The sequence below is a fragment of the Enhydra lutris genome, unplaced genomic scaffold (genome assembly GCF_002288905.1).
Source record: "Enhydra lutris kenyoni isolate GAN:26980312 unplaced genomic scaffold, ASM228890v2 scaffoldscaffold12, whole genome shotgun sequence".
NCBI lineage: Eukaryota > Metazoa > Chordata > Mammalia > Carnivora > Mustelidae > Enhydra > Enhydra lutris.
This window is the reverse complement of record NW_019154096.1, coordinates 23,464,040-23,484,549: the sequence shown is the minus strand read 5'-3', so window position 1 is coordinate 23,484,549 and position 20,510 is coordinate 23,464,040. Positions and strand designations below refer to the sequence as shown.

The 20,510-nt window shown below is 39.9% G+C and overlaps 1 protein-coding gene across 1 annotated transcript; it reads right to left on the bottom strand.

Annotated features, from left to right (window-relative positions):
• Window positions 1–6,102: 6,102 nt before the first annotated feature.
• Window positions 6,103–17,804, bottom strand: LOC111144985 (ATP-dependent RNA helicase DDX50-like). Its single transcript, XM_022499625.1, has 8 exons — window positions 17,775–17,804; window positions 16,809–16,958; window positions 14,859–14,978; window positions 14,015–14,088; window positions 13,631–13,790; window positions 9,554–9,688; window positions 8,359–8,403; window positions 6,103–6,597 (listed from the first exon to the last, which is right to left on the bottom strand). Exons 1-8 carry the CDS (start codon window positions 17,802–17,804, stop codon window positions 6,319–6,321), a joined length of 993 nt encoding a protein of 330 aa, XP_022355333.1. The 3' UTR covers window positions 6,103–6,318.
• Between the last annotated feature and the right edge of the window lie 2,706 nt (window positions 17,805–20,510).

Sequence of the window (20,510 nt, the reverse complement as noted above, 5' to 3'; positions counted from 1 at the left end):
CAAGGCTCCAAATCTTGCATATGTGGGCAATACACTAATTCAAGGAGTTGAGGGAAAATGGTCCATTGAATGATCTGTGACAAAGTCGCTAAACTTCTCTGAAGAACTAATGATCCAAAGAATTGGGAGCCACTTCCACACAATATCATTTTTGGAAATCAGTTGAAATAGAACCGGCTGGTTCTGTGATTTTGCACACATTACTTAATCTGAATCAGTTTCTTATGCATGAAATGGGGATAACAAACTTAACCTCATGGGCTGAGAACGTTGAGATAATGAATGAAAAGGGTTTAGTAGTGCCTAGGACATAAAGCACGATAATTGAGAGCTATTAAAACTTGTACGTATTTAGAAAGACAGCTTAAAATATAATCATTTTCATAAAATGAAATCAAAGGAAAATGCTATTAAGTTTTATTTCTGTATTTCATACTATTAGTTTTTACTGCACATTTTTAAATGACAGTTTAAAGGAAAATTTCATGTTTCACATAAACTATTGATGTTTCACAGTTTCAGTTTTTTAAAGCAATGTTTTAACTTATACTCTGATATCTTTAAGCTAGGAGCCTTGATTTATCCATCTTTGTATCCTGAAGATTTCAAACAGCGCCTGGTACATAGGCACACAGATTGACACTAAATGTTGATTGACCTTTAAAATGGCCATGTTGGGGGTAGGGGTGAGGAAGGAACTCCTTGAGATGAATTTTAGCTATATGCCCAGGCAGGAAAGCAATTCAGTCATCCTGGTATTAGGTGTGGGATAAGGGGGAGCAAGCATGAATGCAATCAACCAACTGACAAAAAAGGCTTAACATCTGGGACTTCAGCATCGTACTTCAGACCTCGGAGTACCTAAGTGAAGGCCCAGTCCCTGCCTCAAGGAACCTCTTTGATACGGCCATGATACTGCTAAAAATAGTACAGGTGCATTTGTATTAACAATAAGAGGGTAAGCCTGCAACGCTACTTAATAGAAAATTGTTATCAAGGCTTATGAACTATGTAAATTCCTTTGTAATATACCTGCACACAGGCATAAGGCCAAAATCTAAGAGGAAGCATGCAAAGGTTCCCTCTGGCTTAAAGGCAGCCAAAGGACTGTATTAAATCTAGTTATCAGTATAAAATTCAGTAACAAGTGGGAAAAAAATGAGTCTCGTATATACATCTGATTGGAAATGTGAAGTTCTGTTTGGATATTGATTCTGCCAGACCAGTTTCCTCTGATGTAGAAAATGTAGTATTTTCATAAAATTGGGGGAAAATTTCTATTTCAAAAAGTATGCATACATAACACGCACACCTACAGTGATTCAGAAATCTACACAACAATATGATAGCAGTAATTATCTGAGTGATGTGATTATGGATGGTTTTATTTTCTTTCATTTGCTTCTCTATTTTTTTTCAAATTTTCAACAGTGGATGCACATTACTAATATGAAAAAAATATGGTTAAACATACTTACTAAGCACTGCCCACAAAACATATGAAACAAAAACAATGAGAGAAGAAGCTCTCAGACATTCACACCTAAATGTGAACTCATTTAAATTTCTAATGCTGAAGGGAATAAAACAGATACTTACAGATTTAAAACCTGAAGATCAGGGTAACTGGTTTAATTGAATTCTAATAGCTGTTAAGTGACCACACTAGGGCACAGAATACCAAACAGGAGGCTCTGAATCGCCAAAAGGAAGCATGAAGGTGCTGGGCTCTATGAGAAAGGAGCAAAAATAAAGGGCTGAATGCAGCCCAAAGCTGAGAATTCTCCCCCCCCCCCACCTTCTTCTGGAAGGTATGGAAAGCTATTACTAATCTTGTCAGGACCTGCTCCACTTCCCTTGCTCATAGGAAAACCAGCCTTTAGCAAGTGGACCCCTAAAATCTACCTCCACTCTGCTAGTGGTTACCTACATGCTTTTCTTTTTCACTCACTTCCCTGACACTCTTCAATGTCTGTCCTAAACAAGGCCTACAAGGCCTTGCAAGATATGACTCTTGTCTTGTTCTCATCACTGCTTTCCTCAGAGCCAGCATCCCAGCAATGAGAGCTACTTATGGTTCCCCATACTTAGACCTTGTTTTATTAGCTATTCTGTGCCTTTCCTGGATGTCCATTCCCACTTCCCACTTCTTTTACCTGACTGAATTCATGTTCAATCATCACACCCAGAAAGCTTTCTGTAAACTCCCACCCCCATTCCTGGACTGGGCTGGGTGCCCTTGTGTAGAGCTCTCAAATTATTGCACTTAGTCACTGCCGTGGACCTAAGTTTATGTGTCCATTGATTTCACTAGATTCTAAGCTCCTGAGGCCAGAGACCAGACACACCTTACCTTTGTACCCCAAACACAGTGCCTGGGACACTGTAGGTATACGACTTACCCAGACTAAATTACCAGTACTCGTGCACCCTTGTAGGAATGGAGCCCCTTTCACCTTTCATACATATCCAGAGCTCACTACTACTCAGATGCAGAGGTGAGACTTTCTTCCCCCAAAGAAAGTTATCTGGAACCCCATTGCCCATAATCAAAATTTCTCCCTTTCTTAATCTTATCTAGAACTGAGTCCTCCCCACAAATCCCCGGCTTAACTGCAATCTGGCCCTTCTTGAAAAATACTCCTCCTGCAACTTTCCCATGCATATGTTGCTCATTCCCTACATCCCGTGTACCCTGGTATTACTGCCTTCTTCTCCTCCAAACCATTTCCAAACTAATACTCCTTCAGTATCATGTAAACGCCCTTGTCCCTTTGAGGACATGTGGCAATATCACCCTATGAGGAAGGGTCCTCATTCTGGTAACCTAACCTCCACCATTCATTGATAGTTTGGCACCTGGCTTATTCTTCCCCTCCCTCCTCGGTCTGGAGACTTCACTGTCCATAAAACCACCCACGCTAGCTTCTCTGTTCTTTGACCATCTCAACTGAAATGACCTACACCCCCATTCAGCCTACTACCAAACCCGACACTTGTCTTGTCCCGAAGTGCTCCACTCTTGAAATTTCAAATTCAGACAGCTCTCAGTGACCTTCAGTCCCCCGTCCCTTCCACATTCTCCCTGTCATCAACTCCACCTCCACTTCAGTTCTGAGGCAGTCTAGACTCCATAGCCCATTACTCCAGTAACTTTTGCCAGAGTCCTTAATATATCCACCTTGTCATCCTTTCATGTCCCAGAGCAAACCCCAATCCTAGATCAATCATCTCCCATCTCCACCCCTACAACAGAATATTGAGTATCACCACAGGAAATCCCTCAAGTGCTCTAATTGCTGCCACTACACATTCAGTCTCTAATGTCACCCAGACCCTCAAAGCTGCCTGTTAACACCAGTTTGCCTAGTAAGGTCTCCATCTTGCTCTACAGCTGTTGCCTCAGCATTTCTCCCATCTCCTCAGATCTCTGAGCCTGCTACTTTTCTCTCCACCCTCAGCAGACGACCATGAAAGAATACCACAGGGAAAAAAAAAAAAAAAAAGACACCAGGCAGGAATCTGTCAACTTTTTACCTTAACATCTGCAAATTCAACTACATGATAAACATTTCTTCCTGGCAAAATGTTAAGAGATGTGCTTCTACCACCTAAGATCAAAATCTCCAGTGTGTGCTTAAAGCTCATCCTTCCAGGTCTTCATAGGATCTTGCTCCATCATATATTCTTTCCCTTCATCCCTCCTTTCTAACTCCTTCCCATATTAGTAGTTCATCCTCTGATTTCCCTCATCCTCCCCCAACACACACATACAAAAAACTGTCATCTCATGTCCTTTCTTTTACATCCAGCTTTAGCTTATTCTTCCTTACTTCACAGCTAAATTTCTGGAAGACATATTTGCTCTCCCTAGTGCTTTCTCTCATTTCTCTCATTTCTTGCTGAGCCCACTGATAAATGGTTTCTACTCTCCATACTTTATTAATATGGTTGCTCCCCATGTCACATGTCCAGTGGGCATCTCAGGTTCATCTTCTGGTTCTTTGGAAAGCCTCATACTCCTGGGCTTTCTGCTGCCTTCTCACCTCTTCTTGATGGTAATGGGATTCCCTTCCTCTGCTATGCAGTAAATACATTTTTCTGTCTCTGAGTTCCTCCCTAGTCCTCTTTTCTTCCTATATGTTCACTAGATAATCTCTTCCACTGCCTTAACTACACTAACCTTTTTAATTTTTTAAATTTTTCTTACAATTAACCTTTTTCAAAACTATGTCCAAATCTTTACACCTTGAGAACAGATGTCTCTCCTTCAAATCTATAAATCCAACTGACTACTCTTTATCTCCTCTTAAATCTTCTTTTATTATCTCATGGGCTATTCAATATTAAAATATATCTGATATTGAACTAACCATACCCCCCCTCCCCTTGCTTTGTTCTTTCTCCTACTACCTTATCTCAGTGACAAAAATCTCTTTCATTCTTTTGCACCTCTCTTATCTTCCAGTTCAATCAAGCACTAAGTCCTAACAATTTTATTTCCTACAACTTTGGAGGGGCCTGGCTGGCTTGGTTGGAAGAACATGTGACTCTTGATCTTGGGGTCACTGAGTTCAAGCCCTACATTAGGTGTAGGGATTACGAAAGAAAGAAAGGAAAAGAAAGGAAAAAAAGAAAAGAAAAGAAAAAAGAAAGGAAAAGAAAAGAAAGAGAAAGAAGAAGAAAAAAAAGAAAAGAAAATAAGAAAACTTAAAAAAAAAAAAGAAACAAAAAATTTTGGAAATCTTGGGGCGCCTGGGTGGCTCAGTCATTGGCCATCTACCTTCGGCTCAGGTCATGATCCCAGAATCCTGGGACTGAGACCCGCATCAGGCTCCCTGCTCAGCGGGAAGCCTGCTTCTCCCTCTCCCACTCCCTCTGCTTGTTGTCCCTCTCTTGCTATGCCTCTGTCAAATAAATAAATAAAATCGTGAAAACCAAACAAAACTTTGGAAATCGATCCATGTTTCTCAATATCACCGCTGCTATTTAGCACAGCGGTTAAGAATGCTGGTTCAGAAGCAACACTTACCAGGGTTTAAATCCTCATTCCACTACATATTATCCAGCTCTGATTCTGGACAAGTAATAAGCTCTCAAATGCCTCAGTTCTTATCAGTCAAAATATGTTCCCTGACATTAGTGCAGAACGTCACCTCTACCTTGGATTACTCCAACATCATCTTAAGAGGCCTCCTGACCGCCAGTCTGGCCCTTCTCCAATCCAGTCTCAGTGCAGCCAGTCATCTTTTCTAAAACACAGATCTCATCATGTTACTCCTTACTTCAAATCTTTTTTCAAGAGAATGTTTAAACTTCTTAACAATGCACACAAGACCTTTAAGATCTGGTCCCTGTTAAATACTAATCATTCTCTCTTATTCCCATCCTCTGTCTGCCATATGCAAACCACACTTAACTGTAGGTCCTCAGACTTCCTATGGTATTCTTTGGCTCTGGATACCTGCATATGCTGTTCTCCCTGCCTGCAAACCTCTCTTCTAAACTCTTCTTCCCACCATACACATACTTGCTTAGATCAACAGATACTTTTAACAACTTCTTTTGGGTATCACCACTTCTAAGACCTTTTTTTCTTTTTTTAAACTTCTAAGCCCTTCTATCTCCAAGACTGGTCTGGTACTCTCCAAATAGGTCCTTAGCATTCCATACCTACCTATTTTACCCTTTAGATGTTAATCTCACTCGTAATTGCTTGATTGTCTTTAGACTGTAAGTTCCTTAATGATAGTGCTGTGCCTTGTGCACCACTATATCCCTTATAATTAACATAGTGATAGGCACACTGACTTCAGTCATTATCGGTGAATAAATTATTGAGTGTACAGTGCTTGCACACACTTTTAGTGAACTATATATAGAATTTAAACACTACACCTAACCAATCAAGTCACCAGTTTCTATAGCCCTTTAATGTAGAAGAGATTTCTTATTTTCTACTACACATCCTATGGAAGGAATGATCTGAATACAAATACACTACCTTTTGCAAAATGCGAGAAATTTTAAGACTAATTTAACTGTTATGTCTTAGAAGAACCTGTAGAAGATTACATTGACAGAATTCTTAACGCATAGTGAAAAGAGACAATAAAAGGAGTTTTTTTATTCAAAGGTATAACTGGATAAGTAGATTTGTTTACAACCATTCTTGTGAAATACTTTTTAAAAAAATATGACCAACTTCTTTGCAAAGAGCAGACACATACCTCAACTATGATGACCTAATTTGGGTGGATATGTACATGATTAGGCAGAAATAGGCAAGCTCACACTGGTAGCTTAACTATCAAATACTCAGTCAAAACTCCGTTTGTGGCCCCCACTTCTTGATCGATTTCTATTCCCACTTCGTCGTCTACCATCTTGTCGACTTCCTGACCGACTTCCCTGTCGACTCTGTCTACCTGACCGGCCACCAGATCGACCACCTGACCGGCCAGACCGGCCTGACCGGCCACTTGACCAGCCACTCCTCTGCCTGAAGTTAGAAGATGTGTTTCCATCATAATATTCTTCAATTTCAGGTAACTTGGCTGGCAATGAAAGTATCCAGTCTGAATCATGCCACTCTGCCTGTGGGGGAATTTAGAGGATTAATATAAATGCAAAATGGAAACCATAAGCAAGCATATGAGTACAGAAGATTCTTTTTTAATATCCATCATCTATTAGCTAAAGGCCACCTATCCATTTAAATTCAAAGTATCTGAAACAAAACTGAAAACCAGAAAACAAAAACAAAAACATATTCGAAGCTCATTCATTAAAGTTCCTAAATTTTAGTCTTAGGAGAAACTCTCAGGCTCAGTTTGAGGCTCATAATTTCATACTCAATTTATACATTTTAAAAGAGAGCACACTGGGGCGCCTGGGTGGCTCAGTCAGTTGAGCATCCAACTCTTGATTTTGGCTCAGGTCATGAACTCAGGGTTATGAGATCAAGCCCTGCATCAGGCTCCACCCTCAGGGGGGGTCTGCTTGAAATTCTCTCTCCCTCTTCCTCTGATCCACCCCCACTCTCACATGCTCTCTCCCTCTCAAATAAATAAATATTTTTAAAAATTAAAATTAAAAAAATAAAAGAGCATTGTTTTCTTGGCATGAAACAAACAGGCCATTAATTAGTGCATGGCTTTCAGTGGTTACAGTGACAGAAGCAAGAAGTGAGAGCTAATGCTGGGGACTAAAAACCTGTCGAAAATATGTAACCACTGGAAATACTTTGGTATCAGAGTAAACAACTCAAGATTATGTGAATCAGCCGCTCATAAGCGCATCACTATATTATGTCCTGCTAAATTAACTATTATTCATTGTGATCATGAGTTGCTAAGGAAAGTGAATATTAAAATACCCTGTCAAGGGGCGCCTGGGTGGTTAAGCTACCGACTCTTGATTTCGGCTCAGGTCATGGTCTCAGGGTTGTGAGATCGAACCCCGAGCTGGGCTCCACACTCGACGGGGAGTCTGCCTGAGGTTTCTCTCTCTCCCTCTTCCTCTGTCCCTCCCCCTGATCGCACGCTCTCTCTAATAAATAAATAAATCTTAAAAAAAAAAAAAAAAGTGCCCCTAATAGTTAGGTATATGGAAATATTCATGGTTGAAATGATAAAATACCTACAATTTGTTTCAAAAGAACACATACAATTCTTAAACCCCTTCATCTATTTCACCTAACCTGCCACCCACCTCCCCTCTGGCAACCAATAGTTTGCCTCTATATTTAAAGATCTGTTTTTTTCTGGCTCTTTTTTCCTTTGTTCATTTGTTTTGTTTCTGAAATTCCAGTATGAGTGAAGTCATATGGTATTTGTTTTTGTCTTAATCTTATTTTGTGTAAAATAAAAAATTATAAAAACTTATTTAAGCACACTGGGTATCATATGCAAGTGCTGAATACCTGAAACTAATATAATACTGCATGTTAACTATACTGGAATTTTTAAGTTTATTTAAGCATTAAATAAAATATTGTTGTCACTTTCTCCTAGTATAATATGGAAGAGAAAATCAAAGCTGAATTTGGGGGCAAAAAAAGAATACATATAGGAGAGTGGGAAAATGGATGGAAGTGACATGAAACCACGAAACAAACTGGCCATGAGCTGATCATTGTTGAAGCTGAGTGATGGGAACATGAATATTCATTACACAATTCTGTTTTTTATATCTGAAATTATTTATAATAAAAAATGTTTTAAATTATGATATAGACTAGATATATTACATTAAGGAATGTTAATTGATTAAGACATCATAAGGATATTGTCACTTTTTAAAAATTCCTCTTTTTTAGAGAAACCTACTCAATTTAACATAAAATTTTAAAAATACCTGTAACCTTTCTGATTCAGTTGTGGGAACGTCAAAGCAAACACCCTAAAAGCAAAATGAAAACATTTTTATTCAAATGCAGATGGGTTGATTTTTTACCAATACACTAATACTTGGTGGTAATTTTATAGAAGCTAAAAAAGAAAAGATAGGGCACGCCCCATGAATGTTTACAAGATTAAAACAGCTAACATATAATAATGCATGACACAGAGTAGCAGCTTACTGTATTTTCTAAATCTGAAAAGTAAACACAATATCTAATAGGAATCTACTACTACTACTACCTAGAATCTAGAGTGTTCTCTATAAAAGTTCTTGTTGACACTATAATGTTTAAAGTATAAATTCCTTGAAAAATTTAGTACCGGAAAGTTTCTATCCTGAAGAGCTGCAGTGTTTATCAGATAATAAGAATGGTATAAAACATGATGTTTCTTTTTTGGTCCTGGCTGCCAATAAATTGAAAGTTAATTTACTTCTCAACTATGGCAATTAGTTTGGCCTAAGTTTCTTGTTTTATTTTTCCCTCCCCTCCACATTTTTTTCTTCATGCATATATTTGTCTCACTCTTGCCACAAAACATTCTTGTGGTAATAGTAAACTTTGAAAGAAATGATTCTTTCTAATAAACAATCTAATAAACAAACTCTAGGTTAGAATAAGCCTATGTAGTAAATTTAGAAGAATAAATATAGTATCTTTTTTCAATCCATTAAAGAAACAGAGTCACTAAGATTAGAAATCTTTGCTGTTTCAAAAATGTATTAAAATACTAATTTATTTAATTATCCTCTTTAATAACCAAGAGCAGGCCACTTAAAAGTCAATATTGAGTATTCTCTGAGTAATAGAGCTGTTTAGCTATTGAAATCATAAGTTACTTAGTCATGGAATAAAACACCACACACAATCACACAATATGTATCCAAGAGCAGAAACTTAGATAACTTGGTTATTACACAAATTAAGCAGGATGATTTACAGCTTTCTACCCAAAGGGGTAACTTATATAACTCCGCCAAATTTACAAGAGGAAACAAACTATCACTCAGAGAAAACTGCATTATTCATCCAATTAGACTTCAAAAAAAAAAAGGAAAGAATAGAATCTTTTTAAACAAAGAATTAATGTCTTTAGAGACATTTACAGTAGCTGACTGAGAAGCTTTTGACTTGTCTAGAAAAACCTACCATATTTCCTTTTAGGAGGCACATTCTGGTAATTTGGGACACAGCATTACTACTCAGCTTTCTGTTAAGTTCTTTCCATGCACAGCTGATATCCTCTATTTCTTCTGGGCTTTCCAGAGTCATGGTGACAAACCCCTTAAGAAATAAAAGTCACATTATCTTTGGAAAAAAAGCAGCAGCAAGAGGACAATGAAGTTCCAACTCTGCAGCCCTTCATGACTTCACTGTACATTTCTCATGAGCCATCAGTATAACGTGGCTGCCAAAAAAAAAAAAAAAAGTAACTTTTCTTAAATAAAGATTTTACTTAACATTTTAAATCTTTAGAGATTTAATTCTTTAAAAATAAAGATTTATTTTGTCAGAGAGAGTGTGTGTGTGAGAGAGCACAAGCAGGGGAAGCCACAGGCAGAGGGAGAAGCAGACTCCCCACTGAGCAGGGAGCCTGAGGCAGGACTCGATCCCAAGGACCTGGGATCATGACCTAAGCTGAAGGCAGATGCTTAATCGACTGAGCCACCCAGGGGTCCCAAAAATAACTTCTTTAAAACTATATTAATAGAAGACTAATGTTTACAGATCACTGAAAGAACCATTCTTCTTTGTATTTCTGTAAAGACTATATATTTCATTCTAACCATCATGCTTTAAGAGATAACTGGAGCATCAGAGAAAAGATAAAGTAGTGAAAACCGAGGAAATGCTGAAAGAGTCAAAGTTAACTTGAGTGGAAAAACAAGAAGACATAAATCTCTCTAAACTTTTAAAGGACTATTACATATCTAAAAATTGCTTGTTCTATAAAACTTCACCAGACAACAAAAAGATCAACATGAAGAAGATATAGGAAGGGATTCATCTAATAATTCTGTTCTGGTTTTTTTTTTGTTTTTTTTTTTAAGTTAGCTCTACACCCAGCATGGGGCTTGAATTCACAACCCCAAGATCAAGAGTCGCATGTTTTACTGACTAAGCCAGCCAGAAGCCCCTCATCTAACAAATACCTACTGAGTGTCCTCTATGTATGTGCCAGAGACTATAGTAAGTGCTATAGTTTCAGCAGTAAATAGTCCTTTCTCTCATGCAGGTTCATTCTAGTGCTGGGGGTGGGGTTGGTGGGGATGAGGTGGGATAGACAGTAAATGAATAAGCAAATATGTAAAATGCCCAATAGATGGGTGCCTGGGTGGCTCAGTGAGTTAAAGCCTCTGCATTCGGCTCAGGTCATGATCTCAGGGTCCTGGGATCCAGTCCAGCGTCGACTCTCTGCTCTGCAGGGAGCCTACTTCCTCCTCTCTCTCTGCCTGCCTCTCTGCCTACTTGTGATCTCTGTCAAATAAATAAATTATTTTAAAAAATAAAATAATAAAAATAAAATAAAATGCCCAATAGTAATAAGCATCATAAAGAAAAATAAAGCAGGGCAAGGGAACAGAGAGTAAAGGGAAAGAAAGGTAAGCTAGTTATACAGGGTGATCAGGAAAGACCTCTGTAATGTGGTGATATTTGAAGAGACCTAAATAAAGTGAAGGAGGAAGCCATGTGGTACAAAGAACGAACACCTGAAACAGTGCAAGTGCAAAGGTCTTGTGTGGAAGTATATTTATGTTCAAGTAACAAGTAGGTTAGGGTAGCCAAAACAAGCACGGGCAGAGTGATGAGATGAGGTCAGAGAAGTACCATGGGGATGACCCTGTAGGACCTTTGTGGTAAAGGCTTTGGATTTTGGTTGGACTATAAAAGAAAATTTCAAACCCACTAATAGAGTTTTTAAGATATTTAATCAGAAGTTAGATGACCCATCTGCCAAAGAGGGATTCTTTTATTAGATAAGGGTTGGGAACAAATGATCTCTTAGGTACTTTTTGGCTCTAAAGGCTATCTTAGTATTTTCCTAAAAGGTAAGGCTTAAGTATTTTCTTAAGTATTTGGTGGTAGGGGCGCCTGGGTGGCTTAGTTGGTTAAGCGTCTGGCCTTGGCTCAGGTCATGATCTCAGGGTCCTGGGATGGAGCGGGGCATCTACTTCTCCCTCTGCCTCTCCCCGTGGCTTGTATTTTCTCTCTTACTCACTCTCGCTCGAATAAATAAATAAAATCTTAAAAAAAAAAAAAAAAAAAAGTAGGGGCGCCTGGGTGGCTCAGTGGGTTAAAGCCTCTGCCTTCCACTCAGGTCATGATCCCAGGGTCCTGGGATCAAGCCCCGCATTGGGCTCTCTGCTCAGCAGAGAGCCTGCTTCTCTCCCTCTCTCTGCCTGCCTCTCTGCCTACTTGTGATCCCTGTCTGTCAAATAAATAAATAAAATCTTTAAAAGAAAAAAAGTATTAGGTGAGTTATTAGGAAAAGGGTACTTGTTCACTGCTAAAGCACTACCCCACATATTACTAATTACACAGTGTAAAAGATACCTTTACAATTGGAATATAACTTTCCATTATAAACAAGTGATCAAACTAAGCATTATTAGTACTAAAACAATCTGACATTATATACCTCCTGATGTTACACAGTATAAAGTACATTATCACCCATAGGGTACTTCGGCCAAAACTGTTTAACCTGAATATAAAATCAAGCTTTCACTTTACTTCCAGCTTACAGGGGAGGCTGAATAAAGGCAAAAGTTAAAGATGTATGAAGAAAAGAAAACCAGAAAAACCCAGATAAGAAACTCTAGACTCTGATCTAGACAACTAACCTATATTCTTCAAATAATTAATAAAATTAATAAAAATGATGGGAAAACAGTTCCAGATTAAGAGAAACGTAATACCAAATGTAGCATATGAACTTGAATTGATCCTGATTTTTTTTTTTTAAGATTTTATTTAAAGAGAGAGCAAGCGAGCACATGCACAAGTGCATGCATGGGGGTAGCACACAGGGGTCAAGGGGCAGATGGATAAAGACAGGCAGACTCCATGCTGAGTGCAGAGCCCAACATGGGGCTCAATCTCACAACCCTGAAGATCCAGGTGTTTTTTTTTAAAGATACACAGTGTGAGGAACACCTAGGTGGCTCAGTCTGTTAAATGTCTGCCTGCAGCTCAGAGGTCATGATCTCAAGGTCCTGGGATTGAGTCCCACATTGAGCTCCCAGCTCAGTAGGGAGTCTGTTTCTCCCTCTCCCAGTTCATGCTCTCTCTCTCTCTCATATAAATAAAATCTTTAATAAAAATAAAATAAATTAAAAAATAAAGATACACTGTGGGGGGAGGGCATCTAGGTGGCTCAGTAGGTTAAGGCATCCAACTCTTGGTTTCAGCTCAGGTCTTGGTCTTAGGGTCATGGGATGGAGCCCTGCATCAGGCTCTGCTCTGGGTACAGAGTCTGTTTGGGACTCTCTGTCTCCCTCTTTCTCTCAAAAAAAAAAAGAAAAAAAGAAGATACACAGTGTATGGAGAGGGGGAGGGAAGAGTTGGGACACATGAAGTCACTCCCAGCAAAATGACATTTGACTAAACTGTTAACACTTGCCAGATGGAAAACATCAGCCACCCCGATGTGCTCATTCATACTATGCCAAACTGTCACATGCAAGTTTACCTGCCCTGACCTTTTTGTTCTCCTCTTTCACCAACTCTCCCTCTTCCTCTCAATCTCTGTCCCCACCCAAACATCAGAGAGCTTTCTTGCTGAGTGGTCCTGCCATCCAGGGACTCTCCTCACTTATACCCTGATGAGTAGTAAGTCTTTGAACTACTTGCAACCAATGGGTCTGGTGTGGTTTGTTTTAACAACTGATACTAACCAACAAGGGGCTAGGTCAGATGGTATCACACTACACACACACCCCACCCCATACACATAGCCCCTCCATATATACAGGTAATCCTAACTTTGCATGGTGCCGAATCGATGCTTGGATTTATGTTTATCTATGCACAGAATCTATGCTTTGATTTGTATGGTTCCATGGCAACTTACAAAATAAAGAATAGGGTCTTGTGTGTAAGTTTCAGTTAACACAGTACTGTGCAAAGTGAAAGTCTCTTGTTTTTCTCTCCAGATAGAGGGATTATCTATGGTTCAATTTTAATCTTTTCTCAACCATACATGATTTTCTCATAGATTTCTACCTTATCAGAGGTGATCAAAGATCGTGGTTCAAAACTTGATGCACCAGAGATGTGGGCTAATGCTGCAGCCAATGCATCCACTGCCCCTTTCTCTTCTATCAATCTCTGAGCTGATGGTCGGAAAAAATCAACAGCAGCATAAGAAACGGAAGCCAGAGACCTATGGTGTAAAAAGAGTAGATTTTCTTGGTCAAGACAAAGGTAAAAAACTAAATATAAGAGAATGAATGGGAAAAGAAAGAGCAACGTTTTCGTACTTTAATATAACTTAAAGTCTGCTGGTAAAACTGGTGATTAAGTTTTCTGATATTTGAACTAGGAGAGCTTAAAGATGAATAGCCTAATACAAAAGAAAAACTTATTCAGCAAGGTCAGAAAGCATACCTGATGGCATCCATGCTTTTAGATTTAACTAAATCCATTGTAGAAGGTACACCTACACGTTTAAAAGTAATTCCCTGAAAATGAAAGAATTACATTAAAGAAAAATGGAAGTCTTTACAATTAATTCCTAAATTCATATAGTTTGTTGAATTTCCATTTCTTGGACTTAAAGATTTCAAGCCCCAGTAGATCAAAAGACCTGCTTTTTCTAATAAATCATCAATTACAAATTCTAGGAAGAGAAAAAAAAATTTAATTGCCCTTAGTTACAGTCATGAAATTTCACTGCAAAATAAAGCTGATTCTAAAAAAGGAAAAAAGATGCTGATCACCTCTATCAACTTTTTTTTATTACCCTATCTCATTTTACAAAGTAGACGAAATAGCATTTAAAAACACACATCATGAAAATAGGGGAAAATGTCAAATATCACATACACAAAAAAAATACAGGCCACAAAAAACGTATACAATTTCTTACAGAAACTGGCCGTTTTTACCTTAACTCAATATCATCTTAAAAAATACACCAAGACTATGGCAGTCACCCCTTTATAATACTGGACTATGAGATACTGAAATCACAATGCGCTTCTGATTTTAGAATCAAGGGAGAAATTCAAGGGAAAAATGAGAAAGTCAGCTCTTCTGTCTTCACAATAAAAGCTGTATCAAAACAAAGTCTTGCAGCTCATATAAATTTAGCTCTCCACATGCTTCACATCCAAATGCAGCTTAAACTGAGAAAAGTTATAAGCATCTATTTGTGAAAACAAATATAACAAGAGCTCTTTTCTAAGGCACCATTTAGATAATAAGCCTGAAATAATTTAACTCTACTTACTGCTTTTTGTTCCACATATCTTAGTTGACCTCTTTCTCTGGGTTGATAAAAACATATGCAAATCCCTGTCCGGCCAGCTCTACCTGTGCGTCCAGAACGATGAATATAGGACTCAACATCCTGAAAATAAAAGAAGCAATACTTTTTTAAAATCTGGCAAAAAAAAAAAAAAAAAAATCTGGCCAGTAGTCATTCCAACAACGAAATAATAACGCTAACAATAACAAAACTGCTACTACCAATAATAACATTTTTATTTCAAACCTAGTGCTCTTTCAACATCCTTTTATGCTGAATATTTGGATAAAACAGGATTTAAAATATTTATCCACCGCATCCCAAGGCTCTTCATATGACAACTTTTTATAATCCCTCTGCATGATTCCATGCTTCAAATCCAAAGAAAAGTTAACATCTGCTAAGACATCAGATTCTGACCAATTTAATACGGCATCAGTAAAAAATGGTTAACAGCAAGAACAGAATTTAAGCGGGGGGGGGGGGGTCTTCACAGCAGCAATGGCCAGTCACCAAACTGTGGAAAGAACCAAGATGCCCTTTAATGCACAAATGGATAAAGAAGATATGGTCCATAAATACAATGGAGTATTATGCCTCCATCAGAAAGGATGAACACCTAACTTTTCTATCAACATGGATGGACCTGGAAGAGATTATGTGAGTGAAATAAGTCAAGCAGAGAGAGTCAATTATCATATGGTTTTACTTACTTGTGGAGCATAAGGAATAATACGGAGGACCTTGGGAGATGGAGAGAAGTGAGTTGGGGGAAATCGGAGGGGGGAGACAAACCATGAGAGACTGTGGACTGAGAAACAAACTGAGGGTTTTGGAGGGGAAGAGGGTGGGGGGTTGGGTGAGCCTGGTGGTAGGTATTATGAAGCGTACATATTGCATGGAGCACTGGGTGTGGTGCATAAACAATGAATTTTGAAACACTGAAAAAAAATTTTTTTAAATATATCAAAAAGGACATAATTTCATAGTGACCCGAAGGGGCACATGCACCCCTATGTTTATAGCAGCAATGTCCATAATAGCCAAACTATGGAAAGAGCCTAGATGTCCATCAACAGACAAATGGATAAAGAAGATGTGAGACAGACAGATATAGATACACACACACACACACACACACACACACACACAATGGAATACTATGCAGCCATCAAAAAATGAAATCTTGCCATTTGCAATGATGTGGATGGAACTAGAGGCTATTATGCTAAGCAAAATCAGAGACAATTATCATATGCTCTCATTGATATGAGGAATTTGAGAAACAAGACAGAATTATAGGGGGAGGGGAAAATGAAACAAGATGAAACCAGAGAGGGAGACAAACCATAAAAGACTCTTAATCTCAGGAAACAAACTGAGGGTTGCTGGAGGGGAGAAGGGTGAGAGGGAAGGGGTGGCTGGGTGCTGGGCACTGGGGAGGGTATGTGCTATGGTGAGCACTGTGGATTGTGGAAGACTGAGGAACCACAGGCTTGTACCCCTGAAACAAACGATACATTATATGTTAATAAAAAAAGGAGAAAATTTAAAAAAAAAAAGGGGAGGGAGGGTAAGCACCATTACAAGGAAATGGAATGGGTGAAACCTCCAAACTAAACAAAAGCCAGGACAATAGCGCCTACCTGAAATGTCTGACTTTTTCCAACTTTTCATAATTAACTTATTGAAAGTTAACTACTTAATACTATGGAAACTAAGTAGACAGGTGCTGTAGCCTCTGTTAAAGCCTTTCTGAAAGGCCAATCCCAGAAGTATGATGACTATTACATTTAGCTAAAATCTGCCCCCTAAAATTTCAGGCCCCACTTCTGCTCTCAAATCATTAATGAGGGTACTCTTTCCCACATCATCATCTTTCAAACATTTGAAAAATAATCTGGTCTCCCCACAAGACTTCAGTTTTTTCACCCCTAACCCAGGGGTCTCTTCTGGAATGTAATGGGGTTTGGCCAGGTGCCTCTTCACTTGAGCATTCCACAACTGAGTATCTTCACTGAATCGGAGCAGGTAAGCCAGGACCTCTCCACCTGTAGGGACAAGTCTGTGCTCCCCCGCTTCCTACAACGCCAAAATATTGCTGTTGTAAAAGCTCTCCATCAAAAAGACCCATGCACAGCCAAGGAAAGGGAATTCTAAGTCATGCACCATAGGAGTTCAGGGACAATCTTTGCTCTCACTGACTGACCTTATCTCAGAACAGAATCGGTCACAAGTTGAATCACTAAGGAAGTAACAGTAAAGATGTAGACAGCGATCAAAGTAACTTAAGACCACTACACACTACCGACCTCTATCAAAAATACGGTGTACACTCAGCACCGCAACACATCTTTATATTTCCACGGGAAAACCTGGTCCGTAGACATTAAGACGACTACTTCATGTTCTAAAGGCTGCTGGCCGGAAAACACTGTACTTCCCTCACCACTCAAGCGTCACTGCAGACGCCGCTCACGTGTGCAGGTGGAACTGAAGTGCGGCTATGCCTAGTCCAAAGCTTCAGTCCCTACCTTGACCGACAATTCCCTCCGCACACGCTCAAGCCCAGAATCAGGTCAGGGCCTGAGCCAGCAACGTGGGGCCCGAGCCTGCACAGAGCCTGCACATCCGAGTGCCCGACTGCTGGGCACTCAAACTCCCGGACCACGTGCGAGCGGCGCTCAGCGTAGCGCCAGACCGCCCCGGCCGCTCGCTCGGCCCCCGCCCGCGGAAGGCACGGCCCCCTGGCACTCCTGCGGTCGACTCCACGCTGGGCTCCGGCCGCGCCAGGTCCGCGTGCGCGCCACGGGCTCCCAGCCCGGCACCCCACCCCGCTTCCGTACCCAGCTCCTCTCAGCGTCCCGGGTCCCGAGGCCCTCGGTGGCACCCTCTCACCTGCTTTCGCGGTATTTCCACTTTTTCCATGGCCGTGTCTGAGTCCAAGTCCGCGTCACTGAGGAGTTTGCCCGGCATCGCTCAGCGCAAGCAATTGAGGCCGACCGGTCAGGTCCACCGCGTGGAGAGGAAGAGACGGTACCACCCGTTTGGAGCGCCCACCTTCGTCACTTCCGGTAGCAAAGCAGTTCCTGCGGAAGCAGAAAGTCCCAGGGAGGCGGGAGCCCACGTGGTCGCCGAAGAGTAGTGGCTGCTCCACCTGGTGAGGGATGGTGGTGAATTCCCCGCTCACCGCTCCCGGACTTGAAAGCTCGGACTGGGAGGAACCGCAAAGGCTGGCAACCGCTGATTCTCCCTAGCCCTGGCCTGTTAAATGACCTGTTGCTTTTACGTGGTGTTCTTCAGTGCTTTATGTTAGATTGCTGGAGTTTGCAAGATCTTTCACGCGCAGACGCGGCAAGTGTGTATGCTTGATCACCTTGTGGAAATGACACTGAGAGGAGACGCCCAGACTCACAAGCCTGGGTAAGAACTAGAATTCGGTCGGGCTTTGGTCATTCCTTTATTCGTGCACGTAGACATCCCCTGAGCATTCACTGTGATGTCAGGTGAGAAACAAGGCTAGGACCCAGTAACGGACAACACACAAGAGGTGTCATCAAGAAACTTTATAGACTGGTGGGAGATGGACGGATATCAGCTGTTCTGAAGACACAGGGAGGCACCGGAACCGCCTTTGGGACCAGTAGAAAGGGCGCCCAAACCACACGAACCTCTATAATACAAGGCTCCAAATCTTGCATATGTGGGCAATACACTAATTCAAGGAGTTGAGGGAAAATGGTCCATTGAATGATCTGTGACAAAGTCGCTAAACTTCTCTGAAGAACTAATGATCCAAAGAATTGGGAGCCACTTCCACACAATATCATTTTTGGAAATCAGTTGAAATAGAACCGGCTGGTTCTGTGATTTTGCACACATTACTTAATCTGAATCAGTTTCTTATGCATGAAATGGGGATAACAAACTTAACCTCATGGGCTGAGAACGTTGAGATAATGAATGAAAAGGGTTTAGTAGTGCCTAGGACATAAAGCACGATAATTGAGAGCTATTAAAACTTGTACGTATTTAGAAAGACAGCTTAAAATATAATCATTTTCATAAAATGAAATCAAAGGAAAATGCTATTAAGTTTTATTTCTGTATTTCATACTATTAGTTTTTACTGCACATTTTTAAATGACAGTTTAAAGGAAAATTTCATGTTTCACATAAACTATTGATGTTTCACAGTTTCAGTTTTTTAAAGCAATGTTTTAACTTATACTCTGATATCTTTAAGCTAGGAGCCTTGATTTATCCATCTTTGTATCCTGAAGATTTCAAACAGCGCCTGGTACATAGGCACACAGATTGACACTAAATGTTGATTGACCTTTAAAATGGCCATGTTGGGGGTAGGGGTGAGGAAGGAACTCCTTGAGATGAATTTTAGCTATATGCCCAGGCAGGAAAGCAATTCAGTCATCCTGGTATTAGGTGTGGGATAAGGGGGAGCAAGCATGAATGCAATCAACCAACTGACAAAAAAGGCTTAACATCTGGGACTTCAGCATCGTACTTCAGACCTCGGAGTACCTAAGTGAAGGCCCAGTCCCTGCCTCAAGGAACCTCTTTGATACGGCCATGATACTGCTAAAAATAGTACAGGTGCATTTGTATTAACAATAAGAGGGTAAGCCTGCAACGCTACTTAATAGAAAATTGTTATCAAGGCTTATGAACTATGTAAATTCCTTTGTAATATACCTGCACACAGGCATAAGGCCAAAATCTAAGAGGAAGCATGCAAAGGTTCCCTCTGGCTTAAAGGCAGCCAAAGGACTGTATTAAATCTAGTTATCAGTATAAAATTCAGTAACAAGTGGGAAAAAAATGAGTCTCGTATATACATCTGATTGGAAATGTGAAGTTCTGTTTGGATATTGATTCTGCCAGACCAGTTTCCTCTGATGTAGAAAATGTAGTATTTTCATAAAATTGGGGGAAAATTTCTATTTCAAAAAGTATGCATACATAACACGCACACCTACAGTGATTCAGAAATCTACACAACAATATGATAGCAGTAATTATCTGAGTGATGTGATTATGGATGGTTTTATTTTCTTTCATTTGCTTCTCTATTTTTTTTCAAATTTTCAACAGTGGATGCACATTACTAATATGAAAAAAATATGGTTAAACATACTTACTAAGCACTGCCCACAAAACATATGAAACAAAAACAATGAGAGAAGAAGCTCTCAGACATTCACACCTAAATGTGAACTCATTTAAATTTCTAATGCTGAAGGGAATAAAACAGATACTTACAGATTTAAAACCTGAAGATCAGGGTAACTGGTTTAATTGAATTCTAATAGCTGTTAAGTGACCACACTAGGGCACAGAATACCAAACAGGAGGCTCTGAATCGCCAAAAGGAAGCATGAAGGTGCTGGGCTCTATGAGAAAGGAGCAAAAATAAAGGGCTGAATGCAGCCCAAAGCTGAGAATTCTCCCCCCCCCCCACCTTCTTCTGGAAGGTATGGAAAGCTATTACTAATCTTGTCAGGACCTGCTCCACTTCCCTTGCTCATAGGAAAACCAGCCTTTAGCAAGTGGACCCCTAAAATCTACCTCCACTCTGCTAGTGGTTACCTACATGCTTTTCTTTTTCACTCACTT

Excerpts from the sequence above, each read along its gene's own strand:
- LOC111144985 (XM_022499625.1), bottom strand. The coding sequence starts at position 17,804 with ATGGAAAAAGTGGAAATACCGCGAAAGCAG. Across the intron at positions 13,791-14,014 it reads AAAAGCATGGATGCCATCAG|GTCTCTGGCTTCCGTTTCTT; the intron begins GTATGCTTTCTG and ends TTTACACCATAG. Across the intron at positions 8,404-9,553 it reads GCCTCCTAAAAGGAAATATG|GGTGTTTGCTTTGACGTTCC; the intron begins GTAGGTTTTTCT and ends TTTTGCTTTTAG.